Here is an 18890-nt window from a genome sequence, read left to right on the forward strand (position 1 = left end):
AAAATACAAAGAGTGACACCTCTGAAAAACGGTGTTCGTAAAGTTCACTGCTATACTTACATTTAAGGGACAGGTATTTCTGCTACTAGAAGGTTGCTACCAGTAACATCAGTGATTATTGATATCACACTGTTTTCTTCATTTGTAAAATGAAGAGGTTGGGACTAAATGACCTATAATGGTTCTTCTTTAATTCTATGATCAAGTGGGATATACAGAACAAGACCAAGTTCAAAGATCTCAGTATATAGAAAATCAGTCAGCAAATATTGAGAACTTATATTATTGAAGGTAATCTTAATTATGTGGAAGTGAAGATGAAAGTATATCAAAGAGGAGTTTGTAGTGCTATACTTAGGAGGTGCTTCAACGTCTAATGTGATGATCTAATTTATTACCCTTATCTGGTGATATTGGAAATTTTATCAGGTTTTATGGCAACCTAGAAATATGATGAACAGAACACACTTGCTTCTGCGGAGTTAAGATTCAAACTAAATGCCTAATATAGGAAGCTATAACCTAACAGTCAAAAGCGATTTTATAAATTATAATTGAACAGAAAATACAGGACAAATTCACAACACACAAAATAACACAGATAACGAAAGCAGTTAACACTCATAGAAGTGCTGGCAGAAAGAGGCCACTGCTGGAGCAAGAGGAAATAGAATCATAAAGCATTAGAACTGAAAAACTCCTAGGAGAAATAGTAAACAAGAACAGGAGTAGGAGACAACAGGAGTAGGGGTCGCAGCCTCAGCGGTGTGGTCGCTTACTTCATTTCTCGGGTTTACTTTCTGATCTATTAAATGAAAGGATTCGCTTAGACAGATTTTTAAGAACACGACATGGTAATACGCCGCTCGGCTACCCTTGACCACTTAACTGGAAAGTTGCTTAACCTTCCGGTGAAGTAATATTTAAAAAGTAAAAACTGCAAGTTCAAACGGACCCTGTTTGGTTTTGACTAGGTCTCTGAGCGAAAAGGACAAGACCGAAGAAAGAGGAGCAGCCGGATCGAGAGAAAAGGTTCGGACTCGTAAGGGTAAATAAGATAACCGATGGTAGCGAGACCGGTTGGGGGAGACCCGGCCCCCAGGCCCCCGGAGACGGCGGCGGCGGCAGCGGCGGCGGAAGGGGCGGTGCCGCGGGCGGAAGTGGCGTACGCCGGCATCTGGCTCCAAGGGGGAGGGTAGCCGGTCGCTGGAGGCCGGCAGTGGTGGCGGAAGAGGTTGTGCGGCTGATGGCGGCTCAGGCTCGGAAACCTCTCTAAGGCTCCCGCTCTGTCCGGGAGCCCCTTACTGGTAAGCGCTATCCCTGTCCGCCATAGCGCCCTGTGCGGAGCGGACTCCAGCTGAAACCCTTTGCGGGCTCGTGAGACGCCCCCGCAGCTCCTAGAGTCTAGGGGCCTGGCCGGTCTCAGGAATGGTCTCCGTGGTGATGATGCAGCCAAATGACGACGCTTTCCTTGCCGAGGACAAACCTTTCCTCCCGGACTGGGATTGTGACGGGGTTGTGGGCGACTTCGGTTAGCAGTGGAGTTGGAAAAAGCGACAAGTGGCCGCCCCCCACGGCGGGGAGGCCCCGAGATAGGCCTTAGCGATTTGGGGGAGGCGTGTGGAATGTGGGCTCTGGAGGGGGATATGGGGCGCGGGCGGCGAGTCACCGGGGGGACCCCCAAAGAAGAAACTGGCTCGCCCGAGGCTCAGCGCTAGGGTGAGTGTTTTGAGGATAGGGTGGGTGCTGTGGCCGTGGGAAACTTGGGCAGACATCTAGATCGAGTTCGGAAAGGACGCCCGGGCTTGTTGGTGCGGAGTGAAACCCGTGTTTTGGTTTGATTCGCTTGGGGAGAAGGAGGCGGAGACTGCCTGCGCTGCTTACGTTGGGGGGCCGCGGGCGGGGTTAGCTGCTCGGGCCTGATCTCCTGTCTCACCTGGGTCATGGCGTTAGTTAACGCTGTTTTTCTTCGTCTGTTTATGAATGGTCCCTACGCCGAGTGTCCCCAGGGATCTTAACAGATTTTTTTGGCGAGAGTCGCATCTTTCTTTGCTGAGGCAGCTTTTCTTGATTTCACAAGTCTTTCTCCAGCCCAGCACCCCGCAGGTCTGCAGTGTATGCACAGTCCTGACAGAGCGTTCCTCTCGCTTTGGAGCATCTTTGTTTAAAGATTAGGGTGCGCGTGGGTGTATTGATAAAAGTATAATACCTTGTTGATAACCTTTTGCTTAAAAACACTGGCATTTGACTTTCTACATAAATTAGGTTTTAGGTTTCACAGTAGTTATGAATTACTGTTACGTCAGGGATTTAGATAGGAAGATAAGTTTTCAACTGTGCATGCTTCTAATTAGCAAAATTTCTGCAAACTGCACAGTTACTAATTAAAATTGTGGGGCTCTATTCCAAAAGCATTTAAAGAAGTTATTTGAGTAACCTGCTACTCTGAAAGTAGGGTGATTGCCCTCAAAGTACTATTTAGGTATGGAGGAGGGCTGAGGTCAGGCTTTTGTTCTGTTCTTGGCAAGGGTGGATTTGATTTCTTGAGGGCTTACTTGATGGTTAGAAACTTCAGAGAACATTCTACTGTATTTTTGGTTTCTACTTATCCATTATCGGTGCAGCCATTTTTGTAGAATTAGCCAGTAAATACTTTTTTCTCAACGAAATAACAGGTATTGTGGAATTCTAAATTTCAACCTTTTTAATGGTGTTAAATATTTATGAAAGATCCTAACAATGCTTTTCTATACTTCTTTGGGAGAATTACCTCACAAGTGAAGTTTATTGGATTGTAGTTTTTGGAATTTGGATACTTCTAAGTGAAATTTTGGCTGTATGCACTTACGGTTTTTAAAGTTTATTTTGCCCCAAGTAAACCCTTAATGGAAGAAAAAAAATTTCTCCCCTCTAATGTATATGGGCCAAGATCATAGCGTTTTATAAACTTTTAAAATAATCTAAAAAGTAAGAAGTGGTGTAACACCTGGGCAGAGTGTAGCACCATTCACCTGTAAAGAATTCTGGAAATAGGCTTCTCTAAGTGCAGATTTACGGATTGGTGGTTTTGCTTCGGCTTGCCTTCCAGAAAGATTGCTAATAACATTTTTCTGGCCTGTAAACCAGCTGACAGTCTTTGTTTGCGTTAAAAGTATGAATAATTGGAAACTATTCGAATGTCAGACATTTTTTCCTTCAGATATTTGTGTATCCTATAGGACCGAAATTTGGAGATAATTATAAAAAAATATTTTTAACTGAAAAATTTAAACTTTCGCTGTTAGCCAGATTTATTACTAATCTTTATTTGCTCTGGTTTTACTAACTTTTATTATGGAAATTTTCAAGCATGCACAAGAGGAGAACAAACAGTAGAAGGATCCACTGTTTTGCTAATCTTGTTTTATAATCCTCCCCCAACACATTTTTTCCCCTGGAGTTTTTAAAGCAAATCTGAGACATCGGGATATTTCACATAGTTTACCGTGTTTAACTGATAAGGGCTTTGAAAAAATACAGCCACCATAATACTATAACACAGAACAAAATTACCTATTTCTTCTTGAATTCTGATTGTTAGAACTGGCAAATTATATAAAATATTTAAATTTAAAACTTATTTTGATTTTGTATGTTTAATGCTTAGAAGTTTTTGTATGATCCGTTTTCTACTTTAACTAAGGCTTACATATTTGGGCTAGTCATGTAAACTGAATTACAGGAGCCACTGGAAAAATACTATCACAAAAGCCGGATCTGTTTTGGGCTTGATAAGTTCTAACAGGAGGAAGTAAAGATAACTTTTGAAATGCCTTTTTTCTCCCAAATTTATTTTAGCTACTTAACTGAATGCCCAGTACATATTGTTTATCTTCAAATACTGATGACTCCCCCAAAAAACAAATTGGATTTTGGACCAAAGACTTTATAGTATGAAGTTTACAGCATAACACATTAAAAAGGAACTCTGGAGATGTTAGAACTTTAGGGAATACATTAGGAAACATGGAAGGAGGGCACTGCAGACAGCACGTGTATGCATTTCAGACTTTGTTTCCCAGCCTAAGTTATGGTTCCTTTAATTCTTGACTGGGAAATTTTTACTTAGCCTTGGCTTGCATCTTGATGTACCCATGTTTGTACTTTAGAGAATGGAATGTACCGTGGAGATGTACTTTAGAGAATGGGAAGAAACATTCGGTGGTAAAGCTGCTTCCACTTACCTTTTTGTGTGGGGGCTATATTTCCCTTCTCCAGCTGAGTGAGATACAGTTCTTTTTCTCATGATGTTTGTGAAGCTACACTTCCCAACCATTACCACAAGGTGATGCAGTGACTTTGCACATTACTTCCCACAGGGTGGTTGTGAGTGCACTTACGTGCGTGCGAGCATACTTAGTGTATTAATCAGCCTGTGGATCATCTCGATACATTGGCATTCTCAGTGAATTTCAGTATTTTTGTAAGCATGCCCATCTTTTCACTCTTATCTGTGTGAGGAGTGAAACAAGAACTGAATGGGAATTAGAAACTTAATTTTACTGTGTAGAGTGGGTTGATACGTGTTGTAATTACATTCAGATTACGTTTATCCGCATTTACTGCTTTACCACTAGAAGATATATTGGAATTTAATAAAAAAAGTAAGAAAGTAATGCGTGGAATGACTTGTAAAATTTCTGTAGTTGTAATCACATCGAAATTTTTAAGTTATTGTTGGAGAGGGATTAATGAAGATTATTACTAGGATGAGCACTTGTCAGATTACTCTTTAGATATATAGGCATCATGCGTATATTTAAAGTCTGATGTTAAGGTTTTCTTTAAGAAACTTGAATTTTGGGCAGAAAGTTTAAAAGGAAATTTCATGTTAATATGTTTGCTTAAAAGAATGAAAATATTATATATTCTGAGAAAAATATAGTCAGAAGTCATTTTAAAAATATTCTTAATGAGTAAAGACCTAAGTGTATGTTGTGTACTTTTTGAGTCCTTTTTGATGCATTTATAAGCATATATACACATATAAACACATGTATACTTTCATGCTATTTTATACTTTAAAAACTTCAATGAAGTAAAAGTGTAAGGCGAATTATGGATTTTTAAATCACTGTTGTACTTGAGGTTAAAAATTTAAATGCCACTGCCTTGTTTTATAACATAATTACAGGTTTGTTGATTTTGTTGACCTTAGGAAATGTGTTAAAAAAATTTCATTCTTAAACCGCTTCTAATTAAAAACATGGGAAACTCATTCTAAACTAGCCTTATTCTCCTTACCGAATATCTTCCTCAGAGAAACTTAAATATTTATTCTCTTTGTAGAAATATATTACTGATTCACTTGCTTCAGTTTATTTAGGTAGTTGCATCTATTAGAAGCTGGTTCAATTGATTTAGCTATAGTTTCCCTTATTGGTATTTTATAACGAGTAGTGAACACTTTTTTCAAAACCAAAATCTGGATGGGGTTTTCCCTTCTTTATGAAACCCCTGACTTGCATAGAAATTATCTTTAGTGACTTCATGAGCATAATGACATCCCCTTGAACCCAGATTAGTTTAGACAATTCAAGGGAACAAATAGAACTCTTCAGTTATTTTAGGCAGAGTTCCCAGGGTCTATTAAGTGCTACCTTTTCATTTTCCTGAAGGTTTTGGGTTACCAATTGGGGAGTATTGACAGTTCAGTTTTTCTGTGAAATAGGATTGCTGGTTATAGAGCCTTTTTGTTAGTGTAGAGTAGTGGAAGATCGCTACTGAATGCACTGTTTTTACCTCTGAATTCTGGGAAACCTCAGGTGCGAAGAGTCTAATAGACAACTAACCTGGTATTCTACCACAGTGGCTTCCAGGTTCACAGTTGACAGTCTCTTTATGGAATACCCACTATATTGTTTCGGTAAAGCAGTACTTTGATCATAGCAGAAGCAGAGAAGATACATGAAGAAAAGTGGATATTTTCTAAGGTGCTCGTTATTTCAAAACTTTAAAAATTTGCCTTAGTATTTTCAAACAGGTCAGCAAAAGAAACAGTTGTAAAAGCATATTATCTTAGATCTTCCTAATAATAAAGACTTATTAATAATTGTTAAAATACGAGTAGAGTCTTACCACTGTGCTTGCCTTGTAGAAACTTCATTGGTTTGTGAACTAGATTAATTTGGTTAGCAAAAATCTTGACCCAGTTTTCCCTATTACAGAGAATCCTGTTTTGATGACTCAGAAGCTGGTGCCATAGGGCCAGTGTTATAATTTAAGTGTACAGTAGAATCAGTGATTGTACTGAGCCGGTGACACAGTGTATCCATGGCTTTTTAGAGTTAATCCTCAGTCATATCCTTTTTCTCAATAGTAGAGTACAAAATATGGGAAAAATTTGGATCCTGTAGATTTTCATAGTCTGCTTTAACCATTTATCTGCTATCCAGTTCTTGGTGTTCACTAAGCCAGTAAGCATTTACTGAATCCATAATAGATTTTCTGCAGTATGTATTTAATTGACACTATACATTTAAAAAATGTGTGTTTATTTTAATCAGTAAGTATGTGGAAATCAATGGGAAAAAATATGAATACTGGAAGTCAAGGCAGGGTCATTGAACCCACAATGAAAGGGTAGAATTGGTATAAGCAGAGAGGAAAAAATAGGCTGAACTATTTCAAGTAGGCCAGGTGCGATTTTATGTGGTTTGAGAGATCTGAACAAGTGTGTACCAGAAGCCAAAGAAGATGGGATGGGTCTGGGCATCTGTGGAAACGAGTGAGAGATGATAATGGAGACCTATGTTGTTGAGTTGGGTCAGAGTATAATTAGTGGTTCTTTGTTCTGGCCATATACCGGATTAAGATTACTTGGGGAGACTTTAAAAGAAAGATGAGTATACACACCCAGTTCCAGACAGTCATCATTGTCTTTTTTTTCTTTTAAAGATCCCTAATGATTCTAATATGTAGCCAAGGTTGAGGAAAGCTGCTGGGGGTTGGGGGAGGATCATGGAGATGGGTCAGGAATGCAGGCACAGAAAGATTAGCAAAGGAACCTAGAACCTAGAGGAGGATGGAATGTCAGATTAGGGAGGAAAATAATGAAGTTCAAGGGTCCAACATAGAACCTCTTGGTTACAAAAGAAGCAGAGGGCTAGCTAGCTAAACTTTTCAGTAGAGTTGATGGTTTGATATTGGTTTTTAGATTTTTTTAACACCTATGCAACTTTCTGAGCCATATGGAAATTACTTCCTGGTTTTTCTGTTTTTACATTTAATCTCATTTTTAAGGAGGAGTTCTAATATTCAGAAGCATATGTCTTTTCAAAAAATTATGACGTAAATATATATGTAATTTGCATTCAGTGATACATATTTTCTGAAGCTGTAAGTTTTTCTTAGATAGGATTATTCAATTTGTGTGATTCACTTGTTTCAGATTCACAATGACATCCTTTCAAGAAGTCCCACAGACTTCCAACTTTGCCCATGTCATCTTTCAAAATGTGGCCAAGAGTTATCTTCCTAATATACACCTGGAGTGTCATTATACCTTAACTCCATATATCCATCCACATCCAAAAGATTGGGTTGGAATATTCAAGGTAAGAAAAACTGTCTGCATATTTCTTTCATCTGGGTACTCTTTTTTTTTTTTTTTTTTTTTAAAACAGGTTGATCAGTAGTTTATACTAGCCTTGTCACTATATTAAGGGTCATTTTTGAAAATGTCAAATGTAGAACATTTACATTTGTAAATGCAAACATTTTATATAATGAAATATTTAACAGTTGAAGATAGTATACAACAAATGCTGGGAACTTCAATGCAGGCTTTCCTCTCTATTATCAAAAGTTTAATAACTTTATTCAAGGTCCTGTGAAAAATTTTTCAGAATCTTCTTCTTTTTCCATTTTCTCCCTTCCTCACTTGAAAAATGATCTGTTTGTTCGGGTTACTATATCATTTACTATCTTTTCTAGTCATTTATAATTTCATACAGCTCTACAACCATGTCGTTATCTCTTCTATTGTCCTATATTTAAATATTGCTCATATTGTCTTACACTTTTATGAGACTGTTCTGTTTTATATGACTTGTAAATTCTTTGATGGCAGGAGTCCCATTTCTTATATTTTGCCAGTCATTTTGTATAACATATGCTTGAAAATTACGTTGAGACTATCATCACACTGGTGCTTCCTGTGCTGGAGGTAGGTTTTCTGGTAATTTTAACTCTTCAGAATGTAGTGAAGAACCAAAACATTAAAGAAGAAAGTAAAAATAATTATTTTGAGCAGTCAAAATAATGTTATAAATGTTTAAACAATAAAACTTTTTTCCTGGTTTACTCTAGATTCTCAGAATCAGTTTATTTTAGATATGATTTTAATGGTCTCGAAATTTTGATAGTTTGGGTTGTATAAGGTAAACAGCAAAGTAGAAAGAAATGAATAGTGGTTAGAATGAGGTGCACTGAGAATATTCAGAAGTGAAAGTCCAGCCTAATAGTGAGGAGGGCTGAAAACCTATATGGGACAAAACAAAATTTTTGGCATTTAATCATTTAATATTTCAATTCCTATTTGAATCTCTCATTCCTCGATGTTGCTGGATAGAGGAACTATTTACTGTTAGAGAGAGAGAGAGAGAGAGAGAGAGAGAGAGAGAGAGAGAGTGTGTGTGTGTGTGTGTGTGTGTGTGTGTGTGTGTGTGTCTTGTCAAATTCTAAAATGCAGTTGCGTTGATAAGCATTTTATGAAATCAGTGTATCAGTTTTGACATGTGAGGTATGGGTTTCAAGTTAAAGATACTGACGGAGAAGTAGTGTTTTCTGCAATAGTGGGTCAGAGAGGAAGAATTGAACGGGGAATTGAGATTGAGAGAAGGGCATTGCTGTCGGGAAAATGTTACAAGCAAAGGCATAGAGGTGAGAATGTTCGTGATAGTGAGTCAGTATAACTAGAACGTTAGCTTCATTTAGGGAAGTGGAGGGAGAAGGGTTGGAATTAAGCTTCACTCTATCTATTGGGTTGGTATATTCAAAGTAAAAAAGGAAGAGCTTCAGTTTTAGGCTAAACAGTTTGTAGGCTTTTTTCTTCCCGGCAGTGGGAAGTCTTTGCAAATGCAGGTATATAGACTCCGTGTTGGAAGGAAGAAAGTGGAATTTCAGAAAGTATGAGAGTATTTTATATTTTGACAGAAGAGTGAGTAGTGTCTTGGTGGTTTAGAGCTTAAACTTCAGGTTCAGATCTTGACTCTGCCATCTACTGGCCTTTTCCTAGTTTCTGAGATGAGGATAATCATATTTACTCCAAAACAAACATTCAGTAAACTATCTGTTACTGTTATTCCCAGTGTCACTTGAATCAGAAATCTGTAATTGTGTTGTTAGCATTTTTGTGTGTCAGCCATCACAAATAAATGGCACACTCAGCCCTTCTCTTGTCTACCTTGCCCAGGATAGAACCTATTCATGTAGGGAGATTTTTTTCAAGAACGATATGGCTGTAGATAGTATTTTTTCAAGATTAGTGTATGGACAGGGACAAACTTTATTTTAGATGGGCTCTTTTTAAGAGTTGGTAGAAACATTAGGGGATATGAAATGAGGGACAGAACATTGCAGAGTCAAGATCACTGTCCTTAAGTCTCTGTGTCCTTGGATATTAATGAATGGTGACATTTAGTGAACACTGATATGCAAGGCACTGTGTTAAGTGTTAAACTGGGATTATCTCATTTAACATACATACAACTTGTCTGAAGTCATAGCTAGTAAGAGATTTTTTCTGGCAGTCTGAGCTTAATTCCTTAATCGTTACATGCTCTTAATCACTACAGTATATTGTGCTTACAAAATCTACCACTTATGGAGTTCTTACCATGGGTCAGGCACTCTTAAGTGCTGCTTTTATGTTCATCTAATTTAATCCTTCTAACGATTCTGAGGAAAAACACAAGCCTTAGATTCCTTAAGCTTCTTATCTGTAAAGAGATGAATGTTATAGTGTCTTTCAATAGTTTTGACCATGACACACAGAAATAAATGAATTCTGTGATTCGAATCAGCATAGTTTCTTGTAAATACACCTGAAACAAATTTTCATGAAGCAATGCTTAGCCTTCATGCACTCTGATACTTTTGAATTCTATATAATTAAAAAATAAATGTAAAAAAAAAAATGTAATGAACCAAATTGATAATGTGAATTCCTACTGGGTCTGTGACCTACAGTTTGAAAACACTCCTTTAGAGACTAAAGATTGCTAAGATTCCTCCTACTTCAGTATTTGGTAATCTTTAATCCTAGGTTAATCAGAATTATAGAACATGTATAATCTAACTCCGGACATTCATAATTTCTTGTAATATTACTGGCAAATGGATATTTAACATGTTTTAAATGTCTCTGATAGGTGTTTAATACAGTACAGTCCATCTGGAAAATACAGATAAATATGTAATGTATATAATCATGTTCTAAGTTGAACAGTGTTTTGGAGTTAGGTGGGACATAAGTGGTCTATTCGTATATGCAAACATAAAGACCTTTTTAAAAAATTTACCAATTTGCTGCAGGCAAGACTTGCTAAAAATGAGAGATTAATGAAGTTAGTGGATTTAAGGGGCAGGGGGAATCTAATTAAACACTTAAATTTCAGGCATAAAATAAGTTTTAAAAATATGTTTAGTGAATTCGAATTTTAAGCAAAACATAAGTTTTCATATTTGGTACTAAGATTTTCCTTGAAAAATTAGATATCAGATTACATTTTAATATATAGTAGAAACTCAGCTGTTCAATTTATATAGATTTTTATAGTATTAGATTATAGCTTAATAAAATCATAGAATTTGATGTGCTTGTTAAAATACTATGTTTGTAAACATATTAACACATGTCTTTAGGATGCAGTAAAAAACAATATGCTGTAAGATATCACTCTAATGTTAACTTATTTAATAATATCCATGTTTTTGTTGTTTTAGGTTGGATGGAGTACTGCTCGTGATTATTATACATTTTTATGGTCCCCTATGCCTGAAAATTATGTAGAAGGATCAACAGTCAATTGTGTATTAGCATTTCAAGGTATGAATAGAAAATTGCAGAACTGGATGAAATTAGATATTTTATTGCCATTAAAAATGTATACCATTGTAATTATCTACTTAGGCATATCTGGCATATTCACAGTTGAAACATTTGGTTAGCAAAAGTCTTAAGAATGTAAATATCTAGTATAGGCCACATGGTATTTTTATGTAGACATTGCAAAGGTTTTTGCTCGTTAACTTTCATTGAAGAGTTGGTTTCTTTTCAGATCTTTTGATGATTTTTTTCAGATGAGAAAACAATGCCTTTACTGATATTAGCATAACATAACAAATTAGAGGTGAGAAAAATATTTTACATGAAAGCCATAAAGATGATTAACAGTATTTAGAGTAGTTATATTGATTCTTTAGGGAGAGTTGCCTATAAAATGGATATAAGTGATTAATATAAAATTCATTTTTATCTTTATTATATACAGTTTTAAAAAAATACTCATATTTGGAAATCTGTCACAGGATTTGCTGTAGAGTGATTTTGTATTATAATTATACTGACTTTGGGTTGTATTAAAGCAAATTCTTAGTCTTTATGCCATTGATTCTTTTTAGTCTGGTGAAACTAATAAACTCTGTGTCAGTATAATACACAAAATTCATAGAATTACAAAGGAAACCAATACTATTTTATTGTATGGATGTAACAGTTTGTTTATCCATTCATCTATTAAAGAACATCTTGATTGTTTCCAAGTTTTGGCAGTTGTAAATAATAAGCATTTATGCACAAGTTTTTGCGTGTATGTAAGTTTTCAGCTCATTTACGTAAATACCAAAGAATATGATTGCTGGATCATTTGTTAAGAGTATATTTAGTTTTGTAAGGAACCACCAAATTGTTTTCCAAAGTGGCTGAACTATATGCATTCCCACCAGCAATAATTGAGAGTTCTTGTTGTCCAGCATCTTTGCCAACATTTGGTGTTTAGTGTTTTGGATTTTGGTGTTTTTTTTTTTTTTTTTAAACTTTATTCTGAGGTTCATACTGTATATGTTTTTGTGGACATCGGTTGGCAATGTGGACCACACGGAGCTTGCATATATAAAAACATTTCCTCATATGCTGTGTCAAGAAACAAATATTCAGAGAAAAATTTGTACTGTAATATAGGCAAAGATTTAGGTTTTCAGGTTTTATGGATTAAGAAATACTACAAATTATATGTGTAGTTTGTCTTTTAATTCTTAGTCCTTTTTAAAGATAATCAAATTCAAGAGTGCATATTGGAAGTAATTTTATTATTACAGTATTTGTTTTTAAAAGCTGTGGTTTATTTCCAGTCATTTTTAATGTGGTTAGTCTTATAATAAATAATTTTCTGAATTTGTTATAGTGACTAATGCATTTATTTTTTAGCAACTTAACAAAAAGCGTAAAACCAATAAAAAAGACACCTAGTTTATGTTTATACTTTAAAAGCGTTTTCATGGGAGCTAAGTATAAGTGCAGTAAGTTTTACAAGTTTTTGAAAACTTATGTTAATTTTTACTTTGAAATTGACACATAAAAGTCTCTCCCTCCCTAGAATTAGTTTGTTATATAGAGAAGTCAAGATAGTCATGAAAAACTTAGCCATAGACTATTAGATGTAGGAGGGATTTTAAGCACAATCCAAATCACTTTGCTCATTTTATGAATGAGTCATGAGAATCCTGAAATGCAAAATTTAAAGCAACTAACAAAAATACAGAAATGTAATTGTTTGCCTCATTTATTTATTATAATTTGACTGATTGCTAATGTCACAGACTATAAAATTTGACTCAGTTTGGTTTCTATTTTTTCCTATTTTATTTTCAATGTTATTAATCTTACAAGAGCCTTTTTAAGATAGCTTTAAATTGCAACTCTGAATAACTACATCTTGTACTGCAAATGGTATTTGCACCATAATTTTTAGTATTTGTGAGATTTTAAAATATCAGACCTTGAATATCTAGTTTGTAGAATTTCTAATGTCATGATATCAGAACTGATTAGTCACAGTATATTTTTGTTTTCTATTTAAGCTTTAAATAAGTCTAGTGGCCATTTATAAAGTTACTGAGCCATGGATTGATAGATTTAGTAGTAGCTATCTGAAGGGTGGGTGGGGTTTTTAAAAACTTTAAAAAATATCACCAGATGTACCTTCATATTTTTAAAAAACTTTATATTTTGAAATAATTTTAGATGTAAAGATGCAAAAATAGTACACAGAATTTTCCTTATACTCTCCCAGCTTTTCTTAATGTTAACATCTTGTATAACCAATGAACATTTATTTTAAAAACCAGGAGTTTAACATTGGTAGAGTACTATGAACCAAAGTATAAACCTTACTCAAATTTCACTAGTGTTCCTAATACTGTTCTTTTTCTCTGTATTTCTTTTTCTCTGTTCTTGTATTCGGTCCAGAATCCCACATTTAGTTGTCATGTCTTCTTAGTTTCCTCCATTGTGTGATAATCCTCATTCTGTCTTTGTCTTTCATGACCTTTACATTTTTGAAGAGTACCGTTCAGTCTGTTCAGTTTTTTTTTTTCCTGTGGCATGTTTCTCATTTTGGGTTTGTCTGATGGCTTTCTTATGATTAGATCTAGGTTATACATTTTCAGGAAGAATACCACAGAAGAAATGCTGTACCCTTTTTAGTACATTGTGTCAGGGAGTACTTGATATCCATGTATCTTATTACTGGTGATACTAATCTTGATCATATGGTTAAGGTGGTGTCTGCTGGGTTTCTCTACTGTAGAGTTAGTAGTTTTCTCTTGGTAATATTATTGGGGAGCTACTTTGAAACTAAGAAAATACCTTGTTTCTCCTCAGACTTTAACCCACAAATTTTAGTGTCCATCACTGGATCTTGTCTAAAACAGCATTGTTGTGTTTGCCTAATGATGCTTTTCTGTTTTCATTCCTTGTATATTTATTAGTTGGAATTATGTTAGGAAAAGTCTCCTTCTCATGTACTTATGGATATTTATTTTCTTCTATAGAATAAAGTCTAATACTATCATGGCTTTGTTCAGGTTGGTTTAGCTTTCTTTGGCTATGGTATTAGTGTTTTTGAGATTTTAAAATATCATACTTTTAATACCTAGTTTGTAGAATTTCTAATGTCATGATATCGGAACTGATTTGAGTATATTTTTGTTTTCTATTTGAACTTTTTATTTTATTACTATTATTTTTTATTATTATTTATGCCTATAGTACTTGGTCTTCCTAGGTGGTCTCCCATCCAAGTACTAACCATGCCCAACCCTGCTTAGCTTCTGAGATCAGACATTGGGCTTGTTCAGGGTGGCATGGCCATAGACCATGGACGTTGTCTCCACTGGGGCTCGAACCCAGGACCTTCTGCCTGTAAAGCAGACTTGCTAACTGCTACACTATGGAACCATGTCCTCTCTTTAAACTTTTTAGCGGCCATTTGCAAAGTTATGTGTTTTTTTGGACATTCTCTTCCTTCCATAATTATTTTTTAAGGACTTCTTTCTTATTTTGAAGCACCAGAATATGTTCTAGGCCAATCATGTATTTTTTTTATGCCCCTCCTTGTTTTTAAGGGAAAAGGCTATTTTTTTAAAATAATAAAATCAAGTAAAGTAGATATCATAATAAGGAGTTTGAAAATTTTAAGGTATGAAAGAATAGCAGGCATAGTGATTACAGATTTCTGGGTAGATATTACTATCCAAGGTGTACGGTGAATATATTCATCTTTGTATGTTCATTTCACAGTCATTGAATGCTTCATTTTTACAAGTCATTCTGGAGGATTCCAGAATTTTTATGTTTATTATATATCTGCCCTCAGTATTTCTTGAGGTCTTGATATAGGATATAAAGCATGCGTGTAATGAATAGTAATGCAGCGTATACTGTGGAGCTTATTTTAAATGAGAAAAATGCAGTGGGAGCTTCGGAGAGGAGAGAGATTAATTTTGAGCTAAGATAATCCAGCAAAATTTAAAAGCGAGGGTAACAATTGAGTTGAGAGAAGGAACAAATATTAAACAAATTGTCAGATAGTGAGATAGATGGTATGAATACATTATCTATACTTTGGAACTCAGGTAGTTGGCTTCATGTCTATTTTACTGGGCTTCAGGGAGGTTAGGTAAATAATAGTGGTAGAGGTGGAATTCCAGAATTAATCCATGTAGTTCCAAAGCTTATTTTTGTTCTACAGCACCAGTGGACCTCATCCTCTTTTCCGACTTTACACAATTCACATACGTAGCCTATTCCTATTGTTAATATCTCCCCCTTTAAATGTAGTGATTGTCAAATTTGACAGATTTCTTTAAATGGCATTCTCACCCCCAGTCCTCCTAGATTTTTATGTTGATTTCTTTCACTCTTCTAGCTTCTTTCTCATTGAAAACTACATACTTGACTCTCCCAGATAAGTTACTTTAGCTCTAGGGAAGATTTGGGGAAAGGATATTCTAGGAGTATAAACTTAAGACTAAGGAAAAATTTGGGCAGGTTAGGGGAAGAAAGTCTAGTTTTGATCACTTATGAAAGATAGGAGGAAAGATATCCTAAATGCCAAGAACAGGTTTAGGAATGAGAGGAGATGGCAAGTATTGTTAAATTACATAGAAATAACACTAATTTCATAATATTTTTTGTTAACTTCCTCTTAGGGTATTACCTTCCAAATGATGATGGAGAGTTTTATCAATTTTGTTACGTTACCTATAAGGGTGAAATTCGAGGAGCAAGTACACCTTTCCAGTTTCGAGCTGCTTCTCCAGTTGAAGAGTTGCTTACTATGGAAGACGAAGGAAATTCTGACATGTTGGTGGTGACCACAAAAGCTGGTCTTCTTGAGGTTGGTACCAACAGTGAGCTGGTGCTATATAAATCATTGTAAGACCAGAGCATGTGAGGACATGTGATGATTGCCATTTTAAGAATTTGCAGGTTATATGAGAGTACAACCTAAAAATCAAATGTTTTTTAAATAAAATAATGAGCTTAGCATCTTGTTGTTGAAACACTTTAAAACTTTTTCTGTCACAATTATGTTATTGATTTCACTGTGGCAGGGACTGTCCCTAGGGTCTTTCATTATTTTGTGTATGGTAGATCTGCAGTAAATAACCGTTGAGAGAATTTAGAACTACAGCTTTCCTGATATTCTCTCAAACTAACCTTTCTTCTTTGGTGGCCTAATCCATTGATTGTGGAATAGTACAGATTTGGGGGGTGAAACTGGAGGGAAAGTGGTGTAAAACAATAAATCTGACTAATTGGATGTGAACTTCATTTTACTATACCATAAGCGTGCTCTGTCCCAAGCGTGGTGGTAAATCAGGGAAACTTTCCCAGTCTCTAAGTTTAGGTTGAGCATTTTTAGAATGATTTCTTTTCCTTGTTCATCTGATCAAATAAATAAGCTTATATTAACCATAATTAAAGAAAGGTGAACATCATCTTAATATTTTTTTAATTTTGGAGTCATTAAATTGGTTCCATTAGAAATTTACTGTGTAGACGGCCTAATAATGCCTTATGTCTTAATATTTAGTAGTTAATGAAGAAGAAAATAGAACACTCTTATTTTAAGATACATGTCAATATCTTTACCCTAAACTTAAACTAGAACATTACCTTCGAGTTTCTGTGAAAAGTGTCTTTAATTGGTTCAGCATACATTTTTGCTTAATTTATATTCATATTTAGTCTGTGGCAGGTCATTGCTTTTTCTTTATATTCAGATGGACTTTTTTATATATAAATATTTTATGCCTTTGATTTTATTTACCTTCAAAAACTGAGGCTAGGGAAAAAGGTCATAGATAAAATAATGACAGTAGAACTAAGAAGGCTAGAAAGAACCAATCACTTTTTACTGTGAATTCTTTCATATCTTCCCTTCCCCTTTCCAAAAATTCTTCTCTTATCTTAAATAGAGAAATGTAACTTTTATAGGGTGACTAAAACATTTAGCCTGGTATTCGAATGCTAGTCAAAGATGCAGAAACAAGCTCAGCTCTTAAGAAGAATGCGGATAGTTTATATTGCAGCTTTTTGAATACTTGTTAGACCACCCCGATTTCAGGGCCTCCAACAGAAAAATGGGCGATTTGGCATCTACATTTCTCTTTTGCTCCTTTTCTAATTGGGACATGCACAATTTATTTCACTTCTTCCTACTCATAAAAGTTACTTTATAAAGAAAATTTTAATTGTATTCTCTTAGGGAAATATTTCTGAGCTAAAATATTTTTATATTCTGACCAGTTTTGGACAAGTCTTTTAAATTTCTACATTCATTAAAATCTTTAATGATTTTATGTAAACCTGCTCAAAATTAGACATCTGGGTACTGTTGACATTAAAAGTGATTAATGAAAACATCCTTCAGTGTATGAACCCTTGACTAGATCCTAGATTTTTATGGACTATTTATTGGATGTTATAAAATTATTGTTAATTTTTCTTAGCTCTTATAATGTTAGTGGTCAAATAGGAAACTCTTCTTATTAGAAGATGGTTTCTCTGAGTACTCAGGGGTGAAGTGTTTGTAATTTCATATTAAATGCTGTAGGCCTCTCCACCCCCCAGTCCAAATTACATAATAAATATAAGTACTATGTATAAAGGGAGATAAAATAAACATGGCAGAATATTAATCAGTGAATTTAGGTTATGGGTGTATGGGTGTTCATTATCATATTTTAACTTTTGTGTGCTTGAAAGATTTTAAAATACAAAATTGGGGGCAAAAATTAGACTTGTATACATTTTTATTTAATTTGAATTCCTTTTAAAAATTTCTACTTAAGGTTCAGTAAACTCTTCAGAAAGTATGTGCCAGTTAGTGAATCACTGGGGAAAAAAGTGGTTCTTTTATGATGTTTCTTTTGCATTATGCCAAGATGTATCTTTATTTTTAAGCTTGCAGAAAATGTACAGCCAAAGTTATTTTTTAAAAAAAGGTAAGGTATAAAAAAAATTCAGCGAATAAACAAACTTTTCTCTTTTGAGGGCATTTACTCCTGTCATTTGCATTTGATGTAATGAATGAGTTAGAAGGGTTATTCTAAAAATTTTTGATCCTTCAGCTTTTATAAAAGCTGTTTTAATCATGGATCCTGTATGGAGGGGAAGACATTTTTAGCTAGATGTATGATTCCTCCTTTGTGAATTCTTTCCTCTTAGTGTCCATTCTTCCTCTATTAGAATCAATGATTTTATTCTGTGGGAGAAATAAACCATTTTATTTATTACTACTTTAGGTCCCTTAATTTAGTAAATTTTAGAATGTTGGAGCTTAGATTTTCCTGTACTAAATAACTATTAGTGTTCCCATAAGAATCAGTTATGTATTTTTACAGTCTGTATTTTTGTCCTAAAATTTGTGTTTACTTATAATAAAGTTTTAGTTCAGCCAAATGGAGGCCATTGTATATAGAAATTTATTCCTTAGTACCTTATTTAAAGAACCAAAACTTTTATTAATAATTCCATAGATGAAGGCCTTATATAACATATGAGGATGTTTTTGATAAGATTTAATGATTTCCCATAGATTTGCATTCAAGAACAGGTACACATTTTCTTGATTATTGACTCAAGATGAGAAAAGCCCAGAATTAAGTCACTAGGGAACTTTATGCCTTAATTTTAATGTTGATTTGAAAAGTAACTAGCAGGCAATTTCGTGATAAAATTCATTGATTTTGTACCTTTTTTTGCTTTATTTTTCAGTTTCAGTTGACATTCGATACTAGTTTCAGGTGCACAGCATAGTGGTTTGACGTTTATATAGCTT

General features: G+C 34.8%; 1 protein-coding gene and 1 pseudogene across 2 annotated transcripts in view; one reads left to right on the plus strand and one right to left on the minus strand.

The window, feature by feature from the left end:
* Nucleotides 1–1169: 1169 nt before the first annotated feature.
* The window catches only part of TAX1BP1 (Tax1 binding protein 1), a 66568-nt gene continuing 48847 nt past the window's right edge, over nucleotides 1170–18890 (plus strand). For both annotated transcript variants that reach the window (XM_006912022.3, XM_006912023.3), the window contains exons 1-4: nucleotides 1170–1307; nucleotides 7430–7595; nucleotides 10987–11089; nucleotides 15754–15941. In XM_006912022.3, coding sequence (XP_006912084.1) covers nucleotides 7437–7595; nucleotides 10987–11089; nucleotides 15754–15941 — 450 coding nt within the window. In that variant the 5' untranslated portion in view covers nucleotides 1170–1307; nucleotides 7430–7436. The remainder of the gene's footprint in view (nucleotides 1308–7429; nucleotides 7596–10986; nucleotides 11090–15753; nucleotides 15942–18890) is intronic.
* LOC112479946 lies at nucleotides 14303–14418 on the minus strand (annotated as a pseudogene).

Source organism: Pteropus alecto, unplaced genomic scaffold (genome assembly GCF_000325575.1).
Source record: "Pteropus alecto unplaced genomic scaffold, ASM32557v1 scaffold21, whole genome shotgun sequence".
NCBI lineage: Eukaryota > Metazoa > Chordata > Mammalia > Chiroptera > Pteropodidae > Pteropus > Pteropus alecto.